The sequence below is a fragment of the Amphiura filiformis genome, chromosome 19, assembly GCF_039555335.1.
Source record: "Amphiura filiformis chromosome 19, Afil_fr2py, whole genome shotgun sequence".
NCBI classification, from domain to species: domain Eukaryota; kingdom Metazoa; phylum Echinodermata; class Ophiuroidea; order Amphilepidida; family Amphiuridae; genus Amphiura; species Amphiura filiformis.
The window spans coordinates 57,343,454-57,369,912 of NC_092646.1; the positions used below are offsets into that span (position 1 = coordinate 57,343,454).

The window sequence follows — 26,459 nt, forward strand, 5'->3', positions numbered from 1 at the left end:
TGATGGAGTTGGGCCCTTCTTCCACTCAGGTATTCAATTCTTTGCCCCACCCTCTCCAATTTTACCCTCCCATAGTGCTCATAAATTGCACAGCCGCTTCGTTTTATGTCTGTTGAAATAGGCCACCTTATAATCCTGAGGCTCAAAGCTTGTGAGAAATTGAAAACCTAATGCGGGATGGGTTTTTTGTTTAGTTTAAGGCTTAAAGGGAGTCTCCGGCAATCATAACATTATGCCTTAAAATCACATGGTTCTATTTAAAACAAACTCATATTGACCATAAAAACGAATAAAAACAGTCGCCTCTCGACACGCGATATTCAAAATTCCCGCGCCGAAATTGTCTAAGTGCAATGACTAAAAATGGTTGTTTGTGCTCAGTTGTCGCCAGCCTTTATTGTGGGCCTATTACTGGGACGTCATTGCACTCGACAATATCGGCGCCAGGGATTTTTGAATATCACGTGTTGAGAGACAGATGTTTTTATTCGTTTTTATGGTCACCATGACTTTGTTTTAAATAAAACTACGTGATTCATGCGTGATAATTATTTTTTTACATAGGCCTATAGAAAGAAAATATGATTTGGTATCAAAATAAAGCCCATAAAATATAGAATCAATATCTAAAACAATTGAAGAACTAACTATTTTAGAAATAAAAATACAATGAAAACAACTTACTCGATTTACCCCCTTCCGACGCTACATCGCGCGTCATTTATCAAAAGTAGAAAATTGGGCGCTTTCCTGATGACGTCATTGTGGTTACGCGTTTGTGTTGCGTTGACATTTTTGCCGGGATAATTTGACAACAGCGATCGCGATCTAAATATCAGATGCAATAATCATGGTAATACAACCACTTATAATTACTTAAAGGTCAAGTAAAAACAAAATTCCAGTTGATTGTCCACATGAAAAGAGGAAGTGGATGGGCCTTTTTATTTATCATTTATTATTTTTTACAATGCAAATGGATCATTTAGGCCTATGTATTATTCTCGGACATTATTACTAAGTTGTGTAATTTGTAGAGGAGAGTGATAGGATCGAGGCTCTTATTATTTGATGGTTCTCTGAGAGGATGATTAAAACAAAGCCTCTAAATTGAAATGCTTATTGGACAGAAGCAAATCTAAACTATTGACAATATTATTAGCTTTTGAAACATTTAAAAAAAGAAGTTTTCCCTTATAATAAAGAAAATAGCATTAAACATTTCAGACTAACTCAGTGGCAATGCCATGCGAAAGGAAGCGGGCGGGGACGATCAATTGTTTTTTTTTATCATCATCAAGCATGCAGCTTCCTATTTTACTTGTTCATAAATTCAACCCCCGGTCAACATGACCATGATTCCGATGACTTGTAGGCCCTACATGGCATATATAAAGCCATAAAACTAATTATGAGTATGCCTATAGGCCTATAATATAGTGACGATGTTGAGGGGAATATCGCCAAGATTTGTCGCAACACATTAATGGCAGATGATGTGCCGCCGGCGCGAGCACCTCCCATGGGTAATATTATTATAGGCCTAGGCCTATGTATTTTTTCCGTAGGACCTACTTTAAAAAATATTCAAGAGATGATTATTTTTTCCAAAACCTGACAATTGGTATAAAAAAGCTTTTTCTTCGATAAGTTTAAAGTTAACTTTCAAAAGTGCTTATTTTCATACCCCAAACAATGCAAAGTAGGCCTAGGCCCATTTATTTTGCAAATTTATTCCCCTAATCATGCTAATAGGCCTACCACGTGTTATACGGGAGACTTGCCAATATTATTTGAGCCGTTGGCACTGGGGCAGTAGCTGAACGGCAAATGACGAAATTGGTTCAGAAGAACATGACATGCAAGATGTTCTTGAAATAAATTACGAGGAGCGCCTATAAACATAGCCTACATAGGCCTTCAAAAAGCTATATGCTACAAACATCAAATGGGAAATACTATAGGCCTACACTTATTTTAATCCATGGATGGTTTATAGGACGGGGTAGGCCTAGGCTATGCGAAATTGATGTCAGTCATTTCTAAAAACGAAATATCCAGCCAGGCGCGCTGTATTTTACAAGATTTACCCATCAACATAAACGTTGTAACTGTAGGCCTACCTTTGATAAAACGCTCGGACACTTTGCACTTTCAAGTATCAGTGGGAGTTGAGATTGGATTAGGCCTATAAGCATTTCGATAACGTAAACTAAAGGCTGACAGTAAATGTTGTTCATATGATTGTTTGGAGTGGCCTTTATATGTTCCTCTCGTGGTTCTTTATCTTCAAATTTGTTTCTCATTTTTCATAGGCTTTTAAAAATAAATAAAAATAAATGTCGGCTTTTATATAATAATGCCTTTTCCCAGATCTCGGAGGGTTCAAAGCGCTGTAATTTCGCTGCCATGGTAGGCCTACTTATCACAATCAGATCGCATCATCTAGGCTAGATGCTGCCGAACCTGTCGCAAATCTAGCCGCACTTGGATTGTAACATCCACCAATTATCTTTTCAGCTCCCCAAATTTCATTGGGTGGAGGAAGTTTTTGATAACCAAACAACTAATCACCGATTTTTGAGAAGCAGGAGGAAACTGGAGATCCCGAAGAAAACCTGCGGGATCAAGATAAGCCAAGTTCACATGAGTCTTTGGGCCGCGCGCCAGAGGCTTGAAGTCGAACCCGGGACCTCAGTTAGTGGTGCAAGGCGAGGAAACAACTGCGCCAACTCGCTCTCCCGAGCCTGACTTTTGTTTTGAACCTGGTCCCATGTGTCTCTACACGGAGCGACCGTTTAGAAATAAGCAACACACTTTAATCACTCGCAATTCAGCTTCCAAACTTCGGAGTCAGGATCGGCTTTCGTTTTAGGCCTGGCGATTAAGGCCGTATAAAACTAATGTTTTGGTTCTCGTCCCCTCCCTCCTCAATTTCTGGGATTTGTCAATTTTTTTTAAGATTTTTCAATTATTTTAGACTTTGGAATGATTTATGAATTTTTCATACATAGGCCTATAAATAAGTTTATCAGAGAACAAGGACCACTTTTTGTCTTTTTGTGGTAGGGCCTACTCTAGGGGGTTTATCCCTAGTCTCACATTTGAAAAAAAAAGTGCGTCATCGTTTCCTCGAGCACTGTTGGAAAAGACCGAAAACTGCAGACAATGCTGATTTTACACTGAAAAAACCACCTCCCTCCCTCATCATTGACATCAATTCATGAAAATCCTCTGGACGAGAACCAAAATATTAATTTTATACGGCCTAACCTAGGCCGCACGCCCGGGAAGTAGGCTAATTAGGCCTAAAGAAATTAAGTCGCATGTCATGGGCTAACCCGAAACATCATGCCTTCTCTTTCCTATCCTCACCAGATATTTCAGAGGAAATAAAAGTAAAGAGTTAATGGTATATCAGAATGCCTCAGTCAAAACAAATGATACGGTACTCTCTTGCAAACGCCGAGCAGCTAGCACTGACAGCTTTGACTTTCTCAATATGAAGGCCTAGGCCTAACTTACTTACAAATGTTTCCCCGTTGTTGGCCAATTTTGTAGGCCTAGCTAGAATTTATATATAGGCCTATCATAGAAGTCATTGTAGCTTTGTAATTTATATTATAATATTCTTTTTAATATACTTGTTAGGCCTAAAAGGCACATTAAAAGTTCATTGCTGTAAACACGTTCATGCGTTGGTTTAGGACCAAATCTGGACTATGCAGTGTTGCCATGCAGCGGAAAGGATAACCACTTTGACGTCACAGGGGTTGCCACGTGTCTCTGAACATATGAATTGGGCGGAACGACGCGACATTGGGCGCTTTGTCTTTAGGCTATTTGCTGATTTGGGGGGTAAAATAAAGGAAAATTGCGTTATCATTTTAGAAATGGATTCTATATGTTATTAGCTTTATTTTGACACCAAATATGTTTTTCTTTCAATGGTCCCTTTAAGCGGGCTTCAGACTCCGAGTATTGTACGTACAATATTGTATGTACAATATGTACGTTATTTAATCTATTGCCATTCTATTTCCAGTAATGTTTAAGTTCTAACGAATGTTTGATGACGAAAAATCGATAATATGTTACATACAATATCTAGCAGAAATATATTATCGATTTTACGTCATCAAACATTCGTTAGAACTTAAACATTACTGGAAATAGAATGGCAATAGATTAAATAACATACATATTGTACATACAATATTGTACGTACAATAAAAAGTCTGTATACTGCTTTAAGCATCGAGCTCGATAGTTTAAGCATTGGGTATGAACATATTTTGCGGTTATTCTTGTTTTAATATTGATTTTAGCCAAACAAAGGAAATAGGCTTAATTTCTTTTGTTGCCTCCTGGCTAGTGATACAGTCCATGAATTGTAATGAGCTCATTTATTAATACGGCTAGTTCCGATCTCGATAGTTTAAGCATGGAATTCGAAGAAAGAGATGAGAAGGAACCACAACGACTTCGATCGGCCAAGTTTTAATCCGCTTATCTATTGACGCATGAAAAGAAAAGCTATCAATGGTACTTACTTTCATGTATGATCCATTTACCGCGATCGATGCTTGGCAAAATCATTACTGGAAAAAATTTATAACAAACCCATCCACGAACAAACAAACGCTACCCAGAAGTAAGATTATGGAATTTCACTGATGCTCTGAACATGTATAGTAGCTTTGTTTTGGGATCTACAGTCAAACTGTTTTCTTGATCGTGTTGTGTAGAAAATGTCCTATAAAACATCGAAAAGGTAATCAAAATCGGCCGTTTTTTTTCTTTTTTTCATCTTTAGCAAATAAGGTAAGATTTTGGTGACTTTTTCGATGAAAAATAGATGTAAAATGTTCTTAAATAATGCACAATGTTCCGGTTGAGTCCGGTACATAAAACCTGTTTAATTTAATAGTTTATATGTGTATAATCGTAACTAGCTAACTCGTTTCAGTGCCAAAGACTGCCAACTCTGAGAAAAAAGTCATCAAAGTTCGGAAAAATTGGACAAAATGGAAGAAAAAGGCCATCAATGACCGATGATCACGTCACCAAAGAAAATGCTATAGGGTGCTTGCACGGAAGGTCATTAGTTCAAATCATCCTTCACACACGCTCCAGAAGACATGCAAATACATGGAATACAATACCAATCACCTATTTAACGCGGGGTATTGATCAAAGTAAATCCTCATGAATAACAATGTCAACTAAATGTCGGTAAAGGGAGTGGACAAAGTGAATGCGTTCGTTGTGGTTCCTTCTTATCTCTTTCTTCCATGGTTTAAGCTTGTTGGGTATTCATATTTCGCGGTTATTCTTATTTTAATATTTTAGCCAAACAAAGGAAATAGTCTTAATTTCTTTTGTTACCTCCTGGCTAGTGATACAATCCATGAATCATTGTTATGAGCTCATTTATTAATACGGTAGTCCCGAGCTGGATAGTTTAAGCTTGTTGGGTATTCAGGGTGGTGCAATAATTATGTGTACCCCGGGGGTGAATTCTCAAAATGGTCTGCCAAAATCGCTTGCCCCCCCTTTGGCCGTGCCAAAAACCTTTGCCCCCCTTTCGAAGTGCCAAAAACCTTTGCCCCCCTTTTGACGTGCCAAAAATCTTGCCCCCCCCTTACACATGCAAGATTTTGGGGAACCTGAATTTAAAACATATAATGCGAGCGCAACGAGCAGGAAATTTTGCATATTTGAACATGTTCGTAACGTTTTCCTACGCCTTTTTAGGGCGTATAGAAACGGTGCCCAAAATATCTGTGCCAAAATTGCTTGCCCCCCCCACAGTGTCGACTTCCTATACGATAAATATAAATTTAATACTCCGTTGGTGAGCGACGGGCGACTGGTATTTCACCGAACGCAAGAAAAGGAGTTCTATCTGATTGGCTAGCAATCGATCGCTTAGGTCGCTTAGTAGTCAACTACAAACTCAAAACTGAGCATCGTATTCAATTCGATTGCAATCGATATTCTATTATTGCCGTAGATAAAGAGAGTGATAGTGTGTCAATAATGTACATTGTATTGCAGCTGGATTTTACATGCATTCTTTTATATAAATTTTTTCTCAAAGAGTTGAATATGATCAAAATTTTTACTCATGATTTCAAATTTTGTACCCGCAAATTGCAGTTAAACATATCCACAGCAAAATACCGGTCCTCACTAATTAGTGTATTTAATTTCCAGTTAGTGTATTTAAGATAAAACCTGACAACAAATAAAATTTTCTTGCAATAGAAATATCATATGGGATACTGATATGGTAGGCCCCAACCGCCACAACGTGGAGCTGCTACGCGTAGCTGACTTTTTGCTCCGTGGAGCCAAATTGACCAATCATGATCATGTTAGAGTTTTTCATTACTCGGAGGTAAAACTGACTAATTAAGTACGACTTACTCATTACGTGAAGCGAATTTATTCATTAAGAATTTGTCAGACGAGCGTCACGTAGTTGCAAGATTGTACATAACTATATAGCTAGGCAGAGTGGTGGTAAACTATGCACACAGTTCTGCGATCTGCAGTGTATCGCCGGGAGCTAATTTGTATAACTTGCGCGGTGTCCCTGCGGAATTCGACCTTCAGCAAACTGCAAACCAGTTCGGATTTACTTTATATACTAGTAGTAGGCCATACATACTGTAGTTACTGTCCGTTTTACTATACACAATACTCAGTGCGCTCACCATTGACGCGTGACCTCTACAAATAGTGTATGTTAGAAGTATAGGCCATTGCCTAGTTGACGTCACTGTGTAAAAAATAACCGGCCAATATTTAAAGTATTCTCTGAAATTCTAGAAAATATAGTTATGTAACATGTCCTAATTTTTAGCTAATTTAGGTGTTTGGAAATATTGGTACTTTAGTGTTTTAGGAAGGATATGTAAACGACAGATAACACCAAAAAATATGAAGAAATTATTTCTAAACCGTGTTAAGTCATTAAGCTTCTCATTTTCAAGAACGCTGGTTAACAATAAGCAGACTATTGTCTCATTTCGTAAACAAAAGCCCACAGTATTGTTACCTTGCGTTCGCTTTATAATCGTTCACCCAACTGAAACTATAATACCAGCTCATTGCTCATTGCACAGGTAAAACAGACACAAGTGCAGTGTGTATTAACCAGCGAAGATCTGATGTAACATAGTTGAGCTGTTTTCATTGAGTGTTATCTTGGTTTAATAGCCTTTAGTCCTTCAAAGGTCGTGGTGAGTTCTACTGTAGACATGACTGCATCATGATTATTTTAAAGTCAACAACATTCAACAATATGATCACCGTGATAGTATGAGAGTATCAGTACCGTGGGTGTCAGTGATCCTGGCCTGACACAGTAGACAAACAAACAAACAAACAAACACGCCACACACATGACACATGCATGCAAGGTAACATTGACTATACACTAATCAAACAATGGTATTGATCCTGTACAACTGGTCGTGGTTTATTTACAATCGATTCATTTAAAATCCCCATAGTAAACATTAATTTTGGCAAGGGTTTTCTCTCGCTGGAACGAGGATGCATCCACTGGCTCCGCGTAATGAAAAGATCTAACATGATTGGTCAATTTAGCTCCGCGAAGCGAAAAGTAAGCTACGCGTAGCAGCTCCACGTTGTGGCGGTTACGGCCAGCCATATATTGATCATGCGAAAATCGTAAAACATAGAATAGAAACAGTGTGGCCGGCTCTCAAAATCTCAAATTGTATGCTAGCCTGAGTCGCACGGGCTATCTCGAACAAATTCACCATGCGTAGTTGTTGAAAAACGTGAGGATTCATCGTACTATCACGGCAATTTTAACACGAAGATATAGGGATGATGACGGTGTGCCCCCCCTTTCAACCTGCCAAATATCGCTTGACCCCCCCTTTCGACCTGCCAACAAATGCTTGCCCCCCTTTGGCTTGCCAAAAATCTTTGCCCCCCCTATAATTCACCCCGGGGGTACACATAGGCCTAATTATTGCACCACCCCTCATATTTCGCGGTTATTCTTGTTTTGATATTGATTTTAGCCAAACAAAGGAAATAGTCTTAATTTCTTTTGTTGCCTCCTGTCTAGTGATACAATCATTGTAATGAGCTCATTTATTAATACGGTAGTCCCGAGCTCGATACTTTTATAAAGCTTGTTGGGTATTCATATTTCGCGGTTCTTGTTTTAATATTGATTTTCTGATAGCCAAACAAAGGAAATTATTTCTTGTTGCCTCCCACAATGAGCTCATTTATTAATACGGTAGTCCCAACGCTAGTTCATACATTATATAAATGACAAGTTACTTACATTGCAACGTCCAATCCCCAATATTGTTGGTGTTGTTGTTGCAGAACACTACTCTTAAAATAATTCAATAAACCGGGACTCACTCACTGTACATGCACATGCGGACGTACATGTAGCAGCAACATACAGGACGTCACGCGTCAGTGATTACAGAGGTAGGCCTATATGACCTCTGACCGTTTCGAGTGACGATTCAGTCAACTCGGCTAAGCACCAACTCGACCATAAATCCACATCACTACGGGTGACGGGTAAGACATGGTAAAGGTACGTAATGAAACGGTAACGGTGAAAATATTTGTAATGATGAACATTAATTTGAAATACTATAAAGTGTTCAACATTCCAAGCACATTTCCGGTATTTTTAACTTGAATGATAAACTTACTCAATCAATAATTTACTCTCAGGGCCTAATTTTAATTTGTCAAATAATACCAAGTTTTATGACGAATTTACTTTTTCAGTGCATGGCAGTTTTTAGTATCTTTTACCTTCTGATTCCATCCGGGGGGCACTCGACCCCGGCACTCGACTTTGAAAGTAACGGGAATGTGCGGACAGCAGTTCGGCACTAGGGGTCTTTCGATGAGCCTAGACACCGAAAGGAGGGTATTTCAGTGAGGAGGTAAAAAAAAGGAGTCTTTACGTGAGACTGGGGAAAATCTGACCAAAAAAGGGGGTTATTCAATGAGACTGGGAAAAATTTTGGGTCAAGATATAAAATTTGATACATAATTTTGGTGACAGGAAAACAAAAAGGGGGTTATTGGGTGAGAGGGAGATCAGGGGGTCATTAATTGGGGAGAGGAGTTGAAAATGGGGGTCAATGTGGCCGCACATCCCCGTCACCCATTTTTAGTGCGTGCACCCTCCCCCGGATTCCATCATTGAATCACACGGACACAAATTAGTTACAATCCAACAAACTAAATTTCATTTCCTTTTTTCCCCATGGGCCTATTATATGTTTAAATGAATTGAATAATTAACCGTTGCAAATTGATTGAAATAATTGCATTCTATATAGCTTTCACTAATTTAAGACTGTCTCTCCGAATCCACAGTGCAACGCACTAAGTGAGTTCATTAATAATTCGTAATATATTGTGGTCAATAGTGTCGAATGCTTTAACAAATCCAAGAAAATATACTAATCATGTTCTCTGATGTTCTATAGCTGTGCATACTTTGTTCAACTAGTTCAACCATTGTCATGGATATGTCGAATGGTTTGAATGAAAGTATTTTGTTGATCAATAAAGATGATCATGTTTATACACCTCATGCGGCCCATCATCATTATCATCATCATCAGTCGGCTGCGGAGCAGGCGGCGACAACAAACTTTCTCCAACTGTTGCGATCTTGGGCAAGCGAAACAATTTTGTTTGGCTGCAATATCCCTTCAGTATCTCCCAGGAGGTGATGTACTTACTGTAAGTACAGCATGATGCAGTCATGTCGACCTTTGCAGGACTTAAACCCCATTAAAAGCTATTAAACCAAGATAACACTCATTGAAGCAGCTCAACTGATTAAATCAGATCTTCTCTGGTTGTGTACAAGTGTCTGTTTTCAATGTGCGACATCGCAATAAAGCTGGTATTATAGATTCAGTTGGGTAACCGATTATAAAGGAAACGAAAGGAAACAATGGTATGTGTACCATTGTTCACGAAATGAGACAAAGACCTGCTTTTTGTTAACCAGCATTCTTCAAAATGAGCAACATAATGATTGTTGACTTAACACGGTTTGGAAATAATTTCTTCATATTTTTGGTGTTATCTGTCATTTACATATCCTTCCTAAAACACAAAAGTGCGACACTCTCCAAACATCTAAATTAGCTAAAAATTTAGGACATGTTACAAAACTTTATTTTCTAGAACCTATTTAGAATAATTTAAATGTAGCTTTTACCGGGTTTTTTGTGGCATCCTTCAGAAGTGAGCGGCCCGATACCAATATTTTCGGTCAAATCTCCATTCAATTAACACGGGGAGTTGGCTAGCTATGCCTTGCCCTCACTCATATTTTACAAAAGTGCGACCAATTCTGAACATCTAACCTAGCTGTAATTTTAGGTCATGTTAGAGAAATATATTTGCTAGAAGTTTTGAAGAATAAATAAAATATTGGCTGGTTATTTTTCACACAGTGATGTTAACTAGGCAAGTGTCCATTCTCCCAACATACATCATTTGTAGAGGTCACGCGTCAATGGTGAGAGCACTGTGTATTGTGTATAGGAAAACGGACAGTAACTGCAGTAGGGCCTATGGCCCATACACGCTCAATTTAATTGGGCAATATCAAATACACTAGATACATAATATACCATTGTGCATTACTTACTAATGATCGTGTGTACAGTCTAAGCTTTAACCATTGCCCATTAAAAACCACCAATCACGAATGGATTTTAGAAAAGCAAGGCAATACTGATACTGGTCCGTATAATGAAGAGCTTTTGGGTTTGTTGCAAATTTGTGATGTTAATTATGTTTAAAATATTGTCTGATAGTTTCAGATCGGAATATAGCTGGCATCTTGTATTTTTGGAGACATGTTTCAAGGTAATTCCTACTTTCAACATTGTCAATAATAGTTTTAAAGGCCGATGTCTCAATTTTAAAATACCATAACTGACGAATTCAATATCTTCGCTTTTATGAATGTCCGATTTCATTGGGGAAAACAGCGTTGTGGAGCAAAATATCTCTATACTAGTATTTAAGAAAACACTCAAAATTGATAACCTGCCCAAAAGTGTCTTTTTGATATGACACGTCACATACATGTATGGAGGTCATTGTGTGAGAGATGGGCCATTTGGACCTAAAGCAGGGAGCATAGTGTGCGAATCCTGCATTTGGAGGATGATTGTCACGATTGTGTCAGTGTTGGGTGGTAAATGCCAGTAGATAAACAAGGTAAGTAATGGTATTATCCCGGGGGGGGTACTCAGTACAAATGACCATACAGGACGTGCCGCAAACATGGGTAACATTTTCGGCCTTCTGGTATATCAATGACCCCTTTTTCAAAGCCTATTTTGGTATATGAATGGGTTTTTTTCCAAAATTTTCTCAATTTTTTCGGAAAACAGCCAATTTTTCCTTAATCTAGCCAAAATTTTCCCAAAATTTAGGAAAATTTGTAAAAACTAAGACAATTTTGGTTAAATTCGGCCGAAAATTTTGACTTTTGGTATATCAATGGGTCCACATTTCTTGAAAAATTGGTATATTTTTGGGCCCACTTCCAAAATTTCAGCGGCACGTCCCTACCCAAACCAAACTTGAGTACCCCGGGGTATTATTACCACCAGGGAATTTTGACTGAAGCGATCGGGAAAATATTGGGAAATACAAACGATTCATAATTTACTAGATGGCGTATTGTTAAAATCAACAAAGCAGTAAAATTAAGGGTTAACGTTTTTATTAACTTTTATTAACTATCTAACTTCTTATCAAGACACATCACTCGCAGATTGGATAATTATCAATTTAAATACCGTAAAACCTCGTCTACAAGTATATAGAGTGTTTTTGATGAAAGCTAAATTAACACGAAACAACGGCAAAAATGTCAATACAATAGATTGGTCTTACAAAAGTACTTGTTTGTATTATGCGTGTATCGGTAATTTATTTGCTCAAACTCCATAACTTTATAATTTTGTCGATGGATGGCGCCTGGATTAATTCAGTTTTCATCAAAAGCACTCAATTGTAGATGAGGTTTTACGGTACCACGGTATACCTGCTTAGCCTGAGTAGCATTTTCTGAATTATGTTGACATTACTTGATAAGGAATTATTAAAATCTGTTAAAAACACATGAACAAAACCATACTTCTAAAAGTATTGACAAACCAGTATTTGACCTAGTATTTACTAGCATATTCAAAGTTAACGATTGAATACTTGAATTCAAAACCCACCCAAGTCCATGGAAAGTGATTTTGAGAAAACTAAAAAACAATGTGTACCATACGTGCTGGGTATACATACATGCTGGATTTCACATGCTCAATAGACTCACGTAGAGGGTGGATTTGGGTTCAACTTTTATGCATATGATAGGCCTATGTATAAGCAACAATTTCCCATGCTTAACTCAATTTGGCCAAGGTATGGTATATGGACTTGGGCGAGTTTTGTCGTTCATGAATTCATATACATATTTCCGGTATCAGAGATCTCACTGTTCTTTCTCTTGCCATTTTTAGCACGTTTAATTTCGTCAGCCCATTTTGGTATTTCCCCCGAATTTACGCACTATTTCAGGCTTTTTCACAGTTTCACACTTTGCTTGTTCTTTATTACCATTTTGTGTTCTTCCTTCTGGTTTACTACCAACATCTTTTGGGAACGATACCGTAAAAATTCGTTGATAAGCATCATGTGTCTATTAACGAGTTGCTCGGATAAGAACGAATTGTTGGGTAGTTTGTTAAACTTTGTAATTTTGTTCTTATAATTTACAAATATTATGTGTTACTGATATTTGAAAATTAAAAGAAAAAAATGAAAAAAGTTCAACTACCCCAAAAATTGTCCGAACTCGTAAATAGGCTCATACTTATTAACGAATTATGGTACCGGTACATCAATCTGGCGTCGCAACTGGCGTCACTCTTCGTCCATCTAAAACACCCTTTGCTTGTTCTTTGTTACCATGCACTTTGAGCTATTACTTCCGACTTACTACCAACATCTTTTGGGCACGACACATCATTGCAGTCATCATGGTACCGCTTTATATGATCCGTTAACCTATTCTTTCTATCATATCCCTTACCGCAGAAATGGCACATAAATTGTTTGAATCCTTCATGAATCATCACGTGACGTTTCAGCTGCAACTTACTTTTAAATTTCTTCACACAAACATGACAACAAAACGATCGCTCTTCGCTATGAACTCTACAATGCACGCGGTAATTACTAACGGTGACGAACCCCTTGCCGCACAACTCGCACATGAACTCATATTTATTCTGACTATGCATATACTTCAAGTGACTCTTCAGTCCTGAACCATGAGTAAATGATTTGTCACATTCTTTACATTTAAACAATTTTTCTCCAGTATGAACTCGATAATGGCTTTCCAAATATGACTTGGATACAAACTTCTTTTCGCATTGATCACAAGTAAACATCTCTCCTCTATGTTTCTTCAAATGATTATGAAAAGACGTTCTGTATTTGAAAGTTTCATTGCAATCTTTACAAGTAAACTGGTGCTCATCCGTGTGATGTCTTTTATGAACCGTCAAGTCTCTTTTAGCAACAAACTTCTTATCACACTCGTCACACTTAAATGGTTTCTCCCCAAGATGTCTTCTGATGTGCACTTCAAGATCCTGATGTCTACCGAAGTTTTTGTCACAGTGTGTACACTTGAATTTATGCCGATTCATGTGTCTCTTCCATTCTGATTTAATTTTGAATTTCTCTGAGCATTCTGAACATTGGTAGCTTCCGTCAGTTGATTTAGATCGAGTATTTTCTCGAGAATCTGGAGTGCTACTCTTTTTTCTCATTCCTTTAGACGCTGTAATGTTTGTAGCATTGAATATGGCAGGATCTTCTGCCAGCTTGTTTTCGGTTTCAGTACATGATTGGTTAGATGTGGGTGACACCAATATGTCATTTTCAATTTTTGACATCGTGTCTGACGTTTCGCCCTCCTCAATGGCTTCATCTGCCTCCTCAGTTGTTGCTTCGTCAGCCTCCACAGTTGATGCTTCATCGCCCTCCTCAGTTGTTGCTTCATCGGACTCGTCAGTTGTTTCTTCATAGGCCTCCTCAGTTGTTGCTTCAACGGATTCGTCAGTTGTTTCTTCATCGGTCTCCTCAGTTGTTGCTTCGTCGGCCTCAACAGTTGATGCTTCATCGCCCTCCTCCGTTGTTGCTTCATCGGACTCGTCAGTTGTTTCTTCATAGGCCTCCTCAGTTGTTGCTTCAACGGATTCGTCAGTTGTTTCTTCATCGGTCTCCTCCGTTGTTGCTTCGTCGGCCTCAACAGTTGATGCTTTATCGCCCTCCTCAGTTGTTGCTTCATCGGCCTCCACAGTGGATGCTTCAACTGCCTCCTCAGTTGTTGCTTCGTCGGCCTCAACAGTTGATGCTTTATCGCCCTCCTCAGTTGTTGCTTCATCGGCCTCCACAGTGGATGCTTCAACTGCCTCCTCAGTTGTTGCTTCGTCGGCCTCAACAGTTGATGCTTTATCGCCCTCCTCAGTTGTTGCTTCGTCGGCCTCAACAGTGGATGCTTCATCTGCCTCCTCAGTTGTTGCTTCGTCGGCCTCAACAGTTGATGCTTCATCGCCCTCCTCAGTTGTTGCTTCATCGGCCTCCACAGTTGATGCTTCATCGCCCTCCTCAGTTGTTGCTTCGTCGGCCTCAACAGTTGATGCTTCATCGCCCTCCTCAGTTGTTGCTTCGTCGGCCTCAACAGTTGATGCATCATCGCCTTCCTCAGTTGTTATTTCATCGTCCTCCTCAGTTAATGCTTCATCACCCTCCTCAGTTGTTGCTTCGACGGCCTCAACAGTCAATGCTTCATCGCCCTCCTCAGTTGTTGCTTCGTCGGCCTCCACAGTTAATGCTCCATCGCCCTCCTCAGTTGTTAGCCCATCATTCGCTGGTAAAACAACTGGAGTTACTCTTCTTCCATCTAAAACACCCTTTGCTTGTTCTTTGTTAACATGTTGTGCTATTACTTCTGGCTTACTATCAACATCTTTTGGGAACGATACATCATTGCAGTCATCATGGTACCGCTTTATATGATCTGTTAACCTATTCTTTCTATCATATCCCTTACCGCAGAACTGGCACATAAATTGTTTGAATCCTTCATGAATCATCACGTGACGTTTTAAATGCAACTTACTTTTAAATTTCTTCCCACAAACATGACAAATAAACAATCGCTCTTCGCTATGAACTCTACAATGTACGCGGTAATTACCCAGTGTGACGAACCCCTTGCCGCACATCTCGCAAATGAACTTATATTTATTCTGACTATGTATATACTTCATGTGACTCTCCAGTCCTGAACCATGAGCGAATGATTTGTCACACTCTGTACACTTAAACAATTTTTCTCCAGTATGAACTCGATAATGGCTTTCCAAATGTGGCTTGGATACAAACTTCTTTTCGCACTGATCACAAGTAAACATCTCTCCTCTATGTTTCTTCAAATGATTATGAAAAGACGTTCTGTATTTGAAAGTTTCATTGCATTCTTTACAAGTAAACTGGTGCTCATCCGTGTGACGTCTTTTATGAACCGTCAAGTCTCTTTTAGCAACAAACTTCTTATCACACTCGTCACACTTAAATGGTTTATCCCCAAGATGTCTTCTGATATGAACTTCAAGATCCTGATGTCTACCAAAGTTTTTATCACAGTGAGGGCACTTGAATTTATGCCGATTCATGTGTCTCTTCCATTCTGATTTAATTTTGAATTTCTCTGAGCATTCTGAACATTGGTAGCTTCCATCGGTTGATTTGGATTGAGTATTTTTTCGAGAATCTGTCGTCTTACTCTTTCCTTTAATTTCTTTAGACGCTGCAGTGTTTGTAGAACTGGATATGTTAGAATCTTCTGCCATCTTTCTTTCATTCTTTCTTTCTTTCTTTCAAAGTAGCGCAATGTTCACCATCTTGTTTTTGGTTTCAGTATTTGATTGTCACATGTGGATGAAACCAATATGTCATTTTCTGTCTTTAACATCGTGTCTGCCATTGTTGGAAGAAGCGTCTTCGTATAAGGTCCAAGATCTTATAACAGCATCATCTATAATAATGGTATCAAGGCTGCCTATCCATATCCAGTGTACACACGGACATGTCCATGATCTGAAAGAAATAGTTAAAAATAAAGCACACATTTACGACATTTTTCAAGAAGTATGAACTGTACAATCTTGGTGCTAGGGATCACATAATGAGGTCCTGGTGGACCCCATAATCTACCAAATTTGAACAATTTACGGTCTGCCACAATATTTGAACTTATCAGTCTAGCAGCTCACGGTGGTCTAGCGAGAACCCTGAGTAGTCCAATACATCACATTATTATGTTTTGATGGATCCAAGTTGTGATAATATTGGATCCAAAACATAATAATGATAAAATTGGATGCTTTACGCCCAATATTTATTGGTCTCGCTATGAGTTGTAAAATATTTGACTCGACTACGTCTCGTCCAATATTTTAAAACTCATAGCTCGACCAATAAATATGGGCTCAACTGATCCAATTTTATATCAGACATGGTATTAATTAATGTAGAATAGGAATTTAAATCATTTGCACCAACGACACCAATCACTCAATGTAACTTACATGTAGTACTAACTAGTGGTATCAAAGGTGCGACTAATCTAATCTAGTGTCCCGCAGCATGTGATGTATAGGCGTATGCCACAGCAGCTGATTGGTGTATCCCATCATGCTCTGCAGTACCATAATAAATCTGCTAAACTATTGTGAAACTATCCATAGCTCTCAATATCTATTAAGCGGCTCTTGTTTATATTTTGTATACATTTGCTATGGAGCAAGCAGATAGACTGCAATGCATGATGGGATACTTCTTTTAGCTGCTGTGGGCGTATGCTTAATGATGAATCATCTTTTTCGCCGGCATAGGTTGAGTTTTGAGTCAGCAAAAAGTACATCACACTAACTTGCGTTGCGTCGGAGTAAGCTGTTACTTAGCGGAACCCAGAGCAGTTTGGCCAAGAGCATTAGGCTTTCTGGTTCTTAACCCTCGATATAATATATATAAGCTAGCTGCTAATAAGTACATGTAATAGCATTGACAAGTTAACTAACACATGCACTGTTAGTATATATCCCGGATATTATAATAGTAATTAGTATACTGGTACTGTGACTCAAAACGAGCCATGGCTGTACACTGCAATTCAGTGTTCTTAATTAACCGTTAATTACAAACGGCGGGCTGGCAGCTAATTAATGCGTTATATAAGATTGGTTATTATGGTTGGCACACACCCACATAAAACTATGCATAACATCTTGCAGAAGTGTGTGAGCAATTATAATACTACATAATTTATTTAAGCTGTGATACTACCACACAAAAAACATGCTATAAAACCTCAATGAAGATGTGCAAAGGAGATCAAAAATGTAGGTCTTGTTTCATTCAAAAAAAGTAACACAACTTGGCCAAAACAGGTTTTCAAAGAAAATTCATGGTAAACATGTTGTGCACCGATGTAACTTAAAGACAACTTAATTTAAAGAGCACATGGTTAATTCTTTCATTTGATACAAAATTTGTCATTGTAACAGTTGTAGGCCCTGGTTTCAAAGTTCTGAGCATTTTTCATGTTTTGGGTCATGTCCACTTTTGCTTGGAATAATGCCCATTATACAGAGATAATGAGAGATTGTTGAAAGTTTTACTTTTTAGCTAGGTCACTGAATCATATCAAACATGGTTTATACAAATATATCACAAAACTGTTTTTTTTTGGGGGGGGTTTGTTTTTGTTTCTGTTTTTAATTTTGTTTTTTTGTTTTTGTTTTTTTGTTTTGTTTTGTAGTACAAGAAGGATACTATTATTTTATGTCCAGTGCGTGACATATTTAAATGTTGAAACCTTTTTAATTGAAGTATCAGAATAAGTCAAAATTCAAAACATCATTTAACCTAATCCTGACAAAATAGCCCGTTTTTAAATAATGGCCATTATTCTAGGGGGGTTAGTTTCTATTTTTGAGATGTTTATAATAAATAGACAGGCAGTGTAGAACCGAGCATATAGTTAAAAGGGCATTTCGTGACCCACAGCATCATCCCCCACTTATCTCCAAAAAAGTTGAGATTTTTGCGTGACACATTTAAATGTTGAAACCTTTTTAATTGAAGTATCAGAATAACATCATTTAACCTAATCCTGAAAAAAATAGCCCGTTTTTTAATAATGTCCATTATTCAAGGGGGGTTAGTTACTTTTTTTGAGATGTTTCTATTTAAATAAATAGGCAGCGTAGAACCGAGCGTAGTTAAAAGGGCATTTCGTGATCAACAGCAGCATCCCCCACTTATCTCCAAAAAGTTGAGATTTTTATATCACTGGAAACCTCAGGCTACATAATGTTTATTTACAAAATATTTCTTGCAGATTAATTCGTTTAGCAATTAAAGATATCGTGAAATTTTAATTTCGTTCTGGTATATGAGAACGAAATTACAACACATTGTCTATGGAGCAGTGTAATACACATATAAATCATGCATAACTCGCAAACGGAAAATCGGTATCAACTGAAATTTTGGGAATAAGCTTTTTTCGTGAATATCTACTGAAAAATATCATAAAAAGAGGATGCTAGGATCACGAAATACGGCTCCTTTAACATCACATAAAACTAGTCTGAATAATCAGTCCCAGAGCAAAATATCAATACTGACATAGCCATAGGCCTAATCGTGTTCTGGGCCTACTGTTTCCCTTTGAAATATTGATGGCAAACTGGACAAAATAACCCCGTGAAAACACAGCTTTTTAAACCCCTATTCATGCTGTGTGAATCGCTCTATTGTAACCCATTCCTCTTTTGTCAACCTCTTTGTTTGTAAACAGACAATAACAAAATTTAAACGGGTTGTATGCTACAGTCGTCACATTGAGTCCAGTTCATTTCACCGTCCCGTGGACTTGGTCAAGAAACGCAATCGTAGGCCTACTCATTATTTATACACACTGATATTTATACACATACGCTAACTACTATAGTAATTTACATAAATCTTACCAAATTACTATCCTTTCGATCTGTGACCATTCAGTGTTTTACATTGACGCCCATACGTAATACATACATGTGTGCACAGCAGTCTACGTTTTCGTGTGTAGTTAGTTTATGTCAGCCCCGTGTTAATGAAACATATCAGCGTTTCTATATAAACTCTCTGACCAATCGAATGTTTATTTCAGCCCAAAGATCGTGACACATGAATTATTTTCTAAAATGAATTTGTAAATGTGCATTTTTTCATTAATCACCATTCTATTTAACCTTCAGAAGGCCAGCCAGGTGTAAAGCTATTATTTTTTCAACAAATTTGGAGAAATCTATTCTATAGTCTATAGCTATGCTCCTACTGAACTCGGCCTTGCACCAACTCGGCCCAAAGTAGAATAGACTTTATTTATTTACTTATTTAAATTTTAATTAATTAATTAATTAATTAATTAGTTAATTAATTAATTAATTAATTAATTAATTAATTAATTAATTAATTAATTAATTAATTAATTAATTAATTAATTAGTTAGTTAGTTAGTTAGTTAGTTAGTTAGTTAGTTAGTTAGTTAGTTAGTTAGTTAGTTAGTTAGTTAGTTAATTTATTTATTTATTTATTTATTTATTTATTTATTTATTTATTTATTTATTTATTTATTTATTTATTTATTTATTTATTTATTTATTTATTTATTTATTTATTTATTTATTTATTTATTTATTATTTATTATTTATTTATTTATTTATTTATTTATTTATTTATTTATTTATTTATTTATTTATTTATTTATTTATTTATTTATTTATTTATAAATCGGAGGATCGTGAAAATCAGATTTTGCATTGCACCTTTGTTATGATAGAAGGAAATGTGCTAACAAAGCTTGCTAGTAGCCTAGTTATGCTAAAAGGGGGCACACCAGTGTACGAAATTTTGGTTATCCGTTCATCCGGGACAACCAAAACATGCACCGGACAACCGAAAATAATGCTCTAGTTGTCCGGCAGACAACCAAAGATCTACAGCCAGACGTCACTTTTTCAGCATAGTAAAGTTTGCTCAAACCTGACACAACTGATGAATTGTTAAATATTTAAGATTAATTGTTCATGCCTACACTCACTCCACTTTATTGGTCACATGTAGTTGTTTCAGATTGTGGCAGTTTACGGACAACCAAAAACTTTAGTGGACAACCAGAAATTACAACCTGGTTGACTGTGGGACAACCCTGTTATTTTCTTAATTCGGACACTTCACACCACCATTACTCTTCGCATTATTAATTAATTCCTTGCATAAAGCTATGAGACTACGCATTATTATGGGGCTAAATCCTTTAGCTTTTAATATTTTAATTACCACGCGGATCGACAATGTCATTTTATTTTTCAAATTTGACATTTTTACCCCATCCCGTGATTTCTAAGCTGTTAAAAACTTAATTCTTGGGATTCTTAATCAATACATGATTTGCGCGATTAGTTCGCCAGAACAGATTTAAAATCATTTCCTGTGCTCATAATTTCATCAAAACCAACCCAGGCTTAATAGAGCTTCAAAGAAACCTCACAGACTCATAATGGCTGAAAAATTAAACAAAATTAATAAGCTTAATTTTTACGTTTTAAGGGGACTATTTACGGGCTGCACTTTTTTGACCGCGAATCTCTATGGTGGTCTGCCCACCCCCTCAGAAAAAAAAGCGAGTATCAAAGACAAAAACATTAATCTGTAATTATTGCTCTTCGTAAGTAGGCCCTAGTGAAATTAGTTACGTATTTGAATGGGCTTCAACTTTGTTAATACCTTCTATTTTCCTTGTTTTTCGCCAAAAATATCATTTCAAAAACACCTAATGTTAATTTTAATGACTGTACTTTACTTTTAGACAATTTAGAAACAATTGTTTTAACCCATATGATAGCCCGGGGGGGTTCTTCGAAAAAATTTGTACGGGGTGTGCCACGCAGACTTTCGGATGCTGACTTTCTCTATACCTACTTTTTGCTGTTTTGCTACCCATCAGTATACCAATTTTCAAGAAAAAGCACCCAAAAAGCACCCAAATTTGCCATAATTGGGCGCTTTAATGGCATTTTTGCCCAAATGCGCCCAATTGGGCACATTGGTATCCACTGAAAACCCACCCATCGATATACCAAAATCACTGAAAAGGTACCCCAAAACCGTGGCACATCCCCGTATACCTTCAACCAGGAAGAACCCCCCGGGACCCATTGAGGCTACTTAGATCAGCTCTTGATATAAGCTGGAGGACACATACCACAAATAAAGAACTGTATGGAGAACTCCCAAAGGTAACTGATAAAATGAGACTACAATTTGCTGGTCACTGTTTAAGAAGTACAGGGCAGGTGGTGTCAGACCTAGTGTTGTGGAGACCCAGTCACGGCAAAAGAAGTGTGGGCGGCCGAGCAAGACCTATATGTAGATCTTCTGTGTGAGGACACTGGACAGGAACCAAACGAAATCCAAAGCTGCATGCAGGACAGACACATCTGGAGAGCCATCGTAGGAGTCCGACAGAAGTCGACCGAGTGAGTGAGTGAGTTTTAACCCAGCAAAACTAAAACGTTTTCATTAGGTTCTGGTTAAGTGTTTTACGTCTTCGTCTTCCAAAACGTTATAAAAACATTTTTAAAACGTTGTATAGGTTATATTTTTTGACACTTTAATTTCGTTTTATGAGGACGTCCAGAGGACATTTTTTACACTTTTTAAATTACATTACAAACATTTTTTCGCGACATTTATAAAGCATTCGTTCTGCAACGTTTCCAAACGTTTTGGTTTGACGTTTGTAAAACCTTTTTTAAGTTTTATCAATAGAATATTTAAAATGTCCATGCAGCTATGTGATAATGACCTAAAAATTCATTTACACAACTGTTTTCGCCAAACGTTTGACAAACGTTGGTGCAAATGTTTGTCAAACGTTTATAGTCAAACGGTTTATAAACGGATAAGGAGCGACACACTAATTTAACGCTTTTTTTTAAACGTTTGCAAAATGTTTATGGAGCAAAATGCTTGTCAAAGGTTTTATTTAATCATCTTTTATTTGTTTTACAAAATTAATGTTTGCCATACGTTATTAAATTTACGTTTAATTTATGATTTTTGGCCAAAAATATGATTTTTTTTTTTGGTCAAAAATGTAATTTTGGGGCAAAATGTGATTTGTTGTTGTTGTTGTTGTTGTTGTTGTTGTTAAAATGTGATTTTTGGTCATTTTCGATCAAAAATTTGATTACCATTCGTTTAACATTTTCGTAAGCGTTTGTGATCGCAGATATTGCAATACAGGCTAACCTTAAATTTTAAAGCAAACGGAATTGGCAACGCGAAAAACACAAAATGATGTTCGAGATCAGTTAATCTTTCACTTGGTAGGCCTATAATACCGGGGGCCTATATTCTAAAAGACGAATTGGTAGGCCTACAACTTCCACAAATGAAGAAAGAAAGAAACAACCCGAAAAGTAGGCCTAATTCAGCAATCAATTATCACCGAGCTTCATGCACTAAATAATCCCAGCGCATAAAAACACGCAATTAATAACGCGCGAAAGCAAAACGCGTAAATCGCACCAAAGACGCACTGCGTTCCGAATTGTGCATAGCAAAGCATGCATAAAGATTAAAGGTTATTGAACATTTTCATTCAAAACCGTGGATAAGTTACCGAAAATCGGACAATTTTGACCAAAAACACATGCATTTGGCTGGAGATGATGAGTCGACCCGCCTCGCCGAATGACATTAGAGTTGTCATTGAAAATGTGGAAGTAAGTACTGAAAAATTATTTCTTGTCGATATTTGCCCAGCGGTGACACATAACATGCGCCCATGCTTGTCTTGTTTTGTCATGCCTGTCTTGTATGATATGATACATGTATTGCTCAACTTCTTTTCAACATATTTCTAGAAAATGGGCGGTTTGGCCCAAACGCGATGCGCGTCTATTCCCTGAAAAGTACCTTTTTCGCCCGCTTTTTTACACAGCCGTGACGTTAGTCACGGCTGTGTCTTTTTCTTACAGGTTCTTTCTTTTTTACACAGCCGTGACGTTAGTCACGGCTGTGTCTTTTTCTTACAGGTTCTTTCTTTCTTTCTTTCTTTCTTTCTTTCTTCTGTCAACCTTTTCATTTGCTCTAGCACTCACATGCTTACATCGATTTTGACCTAACTTGGACACAATGATCATTGACCGTGCCCCTACATGTCACATGAAACTTGTGGGGTCAAAGGTCACGCAGGGGTCACAGGGTCAAAAACGTGATTTCAACTCAAAATGCATCTTCTCCTACAAATTACGTAGGACAGTGACGCCACTTGCACACATGCATTGTAATTATCCAATGTCTATGTTGTGTACACAGATTTGGGGTCAAAGGTCATTAAGGGGTCACTTCCGGTATAAAACGAAAAACCTTTTTGCGGGGCAATATAGTTGAATATTTCTATTTCGCGGTTTGTGGTTTTAATTTGTAGGATATCCATATTTCAAGATTTGTGGTTCCTGAGTCCTGCGGGGCAATCTAGCTGGATATCCAAATTTCGCGGTTTGTGGTTCTTTGTAGCCCTGCGGGGCAATCTAGTTGGATATCCCTATTGAGCGGCGGTTGTCGGCGGTCTTTTGAGATTTAATTTTCCCTTTAATTTCGGGCCGCCCCTCCTCTACATCCCGAGGATGCTTTTCAATAATTTAAATTCTACGGTGTCAAAATTACTATTCCTTGGTATGATAATTTAATCTTACCATGTTGACTTATATTGTTTGTTAAGTCAACTGGACGTGACAAAATATCCTGCTATGTAGACATTAATTTGTTGCTAAATTGACTTGGCATAATAATTTATTTCGCGAAGACGATATCCATTTTTGGTATGTCGACTTAGCATGACAATTTATCTTGCCATGTTGATTTGTTTGCATTTGTTCAGTTGTCTTGGCGAGATATTTTATATCGTCATGTTGGCATAATGCTGATAATAAGTCGACATGGCAAGATAATTATCTTGTCAAGTTGTGTCACATAGACGCTTCCGTACTATATATGCTTGATAAATGTTATTTGGATTTTTTTTTTTTTGCTGGCCTTCCATACTAGCGGAACAATTTTCCACACCTTCAGAGTGTTTGTAATCAACCTACCGGGACGGTATGACAATTGTCATGTTCTACGATAACTGAAGATGACAGAGAGTCAGGTCTCTGAATCGATTCAACAACCATTCATACATATCACAATCATGTTTTATTGTCCTATTATCATGCGAATTTGCCCGTGGTAGGACAAAATATATTTAAATTAGAATAACAATGAGTAACGTCGTATTGCATACCCTATAATACCTGATCTAGTTTCTTGGTTATTCAGATTTCTTTTGATCCTTGATGGTGTTGTATCTCATTATGCTGTGTTTTTAAATAGGCCCTTAACACAATAAACAATTTCCATGAGAATCAAACAACTTGCTTTAATAAAAAAATGAAATCACAATAGCACTGGATGTTTAAAATTATGTTATCCTTGATTAATGACAATAAATTGTTTAATAAAACATTGAAGAAAACAATCAGTTGGTCACCGGGTTTCGAACTCGGGATAGCGTATCTGGAGTCAAGCGCCCTAACCATTAGCACGGAATAGGCCTGGAAGCGGCGCTAGAAATTAGCATGAGGCCACATTGATATGTAAATAGCGTATTGTTATTTTTAAATTAGTATCTTAATAAATTTAAAAATTTGCGCCCAGACGTATTGAGGGCGACAGTCATGTTATCCAGACGGAGAATGGCTGCATATATGCCGGGCATGTGAATTTGCTGAGTGAAGGCTGATAATCACCTTTCTGTATAGGTGATAAGCTAGTATATTTCGTGTACCAGTTGGTTATAACAAAAAATTAGTATCTTATTAAATATATTAAATGTATAAACTTTGAAAGTTACATGAATTTGAAGAGCAGAGCTTCGAAATCTAGCTAAGTCAGGTGATGTGAAATTCTGCTGCGTGACCCCCTCTGCGTGGTAGAATTATCTATACTATTAAAGAGGAACTTGCCGATAATCGATACTGATCGATACTTTGAAGAGGAACTTGCCGATAATCGATACTTCTTGGGATCGATTCATCGGTACCGGTATCATCTCAGAGATTATAGATGAAAAATAAATTAATAAATAGATAAATAAATAAGTTTTAGCATTTCCAGATGAATGGTAAATGCATAGATAGATAGATAAATTAATAAATACAAATAATTATTTGGATTTATTCGGTAGATCAACCAATGGTGGCCCGCTTATATTTACGGTCCGTTGCTGCGTTGCTATACGCGGATTACGCACAGGTCGTGGCAACTTCCCGACGCGCTAATGGTAACAAAACTTCCAGCACGGTACGGTATAAATCGCAACCGTATAATAAATCAACTGCATTCGTTTATGATGATTTTCGGAAACTTCTTTTGTGATGACTTTCCGAAGATTTTAAGGTAGGCCTAGGCTTGATTAGCATGATATGATATATCTCAACAATGGCGCCGTAGATTTCTTTTTGACATTGGGGGGATAGGGATGAAAAGCATTTCTTAGAAGTAGGCATATTAATAGTGAATCTGGCACCTTTTTTTTTACATTAACGATGGCGTAGGTTTCTTTTGACATGGGGATGGGATCCGTTTAAATCAATTTCTTGAAATAGGCCTATAGTGAATCCAGCACCTTTTGGCGACAGATTAATTTATGGCCATAATGAAGCTAAAATGGTGAATTATATGGTGCAAAAGTGGAACAAATTCGCACGACGAAGACCGCAACAATTGGCACTGTGACTTTTTTAGCCAAATATGGGGTTAATTTTGTCAGAAACCCACATGTAGGCCCCTACATGTATACAGGTGTCAACTTGGGGGTGATTGTATGGACCATTGCCCTAGGCTTATCAAACCCCCACCACCGGGAATTTACGCCTATGTAACTCAACCATCAGAAACCCAATGTTGCTATAGGCCTAGGCCTATGAAACAGAAACAAATTTAAAAGAAAGAACGAACGAAAGAAAGAAAGAAACGGCCATAATACATGCGTGCAAAAGTGGAACAAATTCGCACGAAGGCCGCAAAAATGGCACTTTTTATAGTTTGGCCAAATATGAGCCAGAAACCCACATGTACAATAAGCTACAATATGTATACAGGTACGGGGGTGACTGTATGGACCATTGACCTTATATGGGGGGAGGGTATCCCCCACCCC

General features: G+C 37.6%; 1 protein-coding gene across 1 annotated transcript; it reads right to left on the reverse strand.

Annotated features, from left to right (window-relative positions):
• Positions 1-12,955: 12,955 nt before the first annotated feature.
• On the reverse strand, positions 12,956-19,270 carry LOC140141552 (uncharacterized). Its single transcript, XM_072163460.1, has 2 exons — positions 19,176-19,270; positions 12,956-16,236 (listed from the first exon to the last, which is right to left on the reverse strand). The coding sequence occupies exon 2, from the start codon at positions 15,987-15,989 to the stop codon at positions 13,026-13,028; it is 2,964 nt and encodes a 987-aa protein (XP_072019561.1). The 5' UTR covers positions 15,990-16,236; positions 19,176-19,270; the 3' UTR covers positions 12,956-13,025.
• Positions 19,271-26,459: the final 7,189 nt, after the last annotated feature.

Bases quoted from the DNA above. Each gene is read 5' to 3' on its own strand.
- LOC140141552 (XM_072163460.1), bottom strand. From the start codon at position 15,989: ATGGCAGAAGATTCTAACATATCCAGTTCTACAAACACTGCAGCGTCT.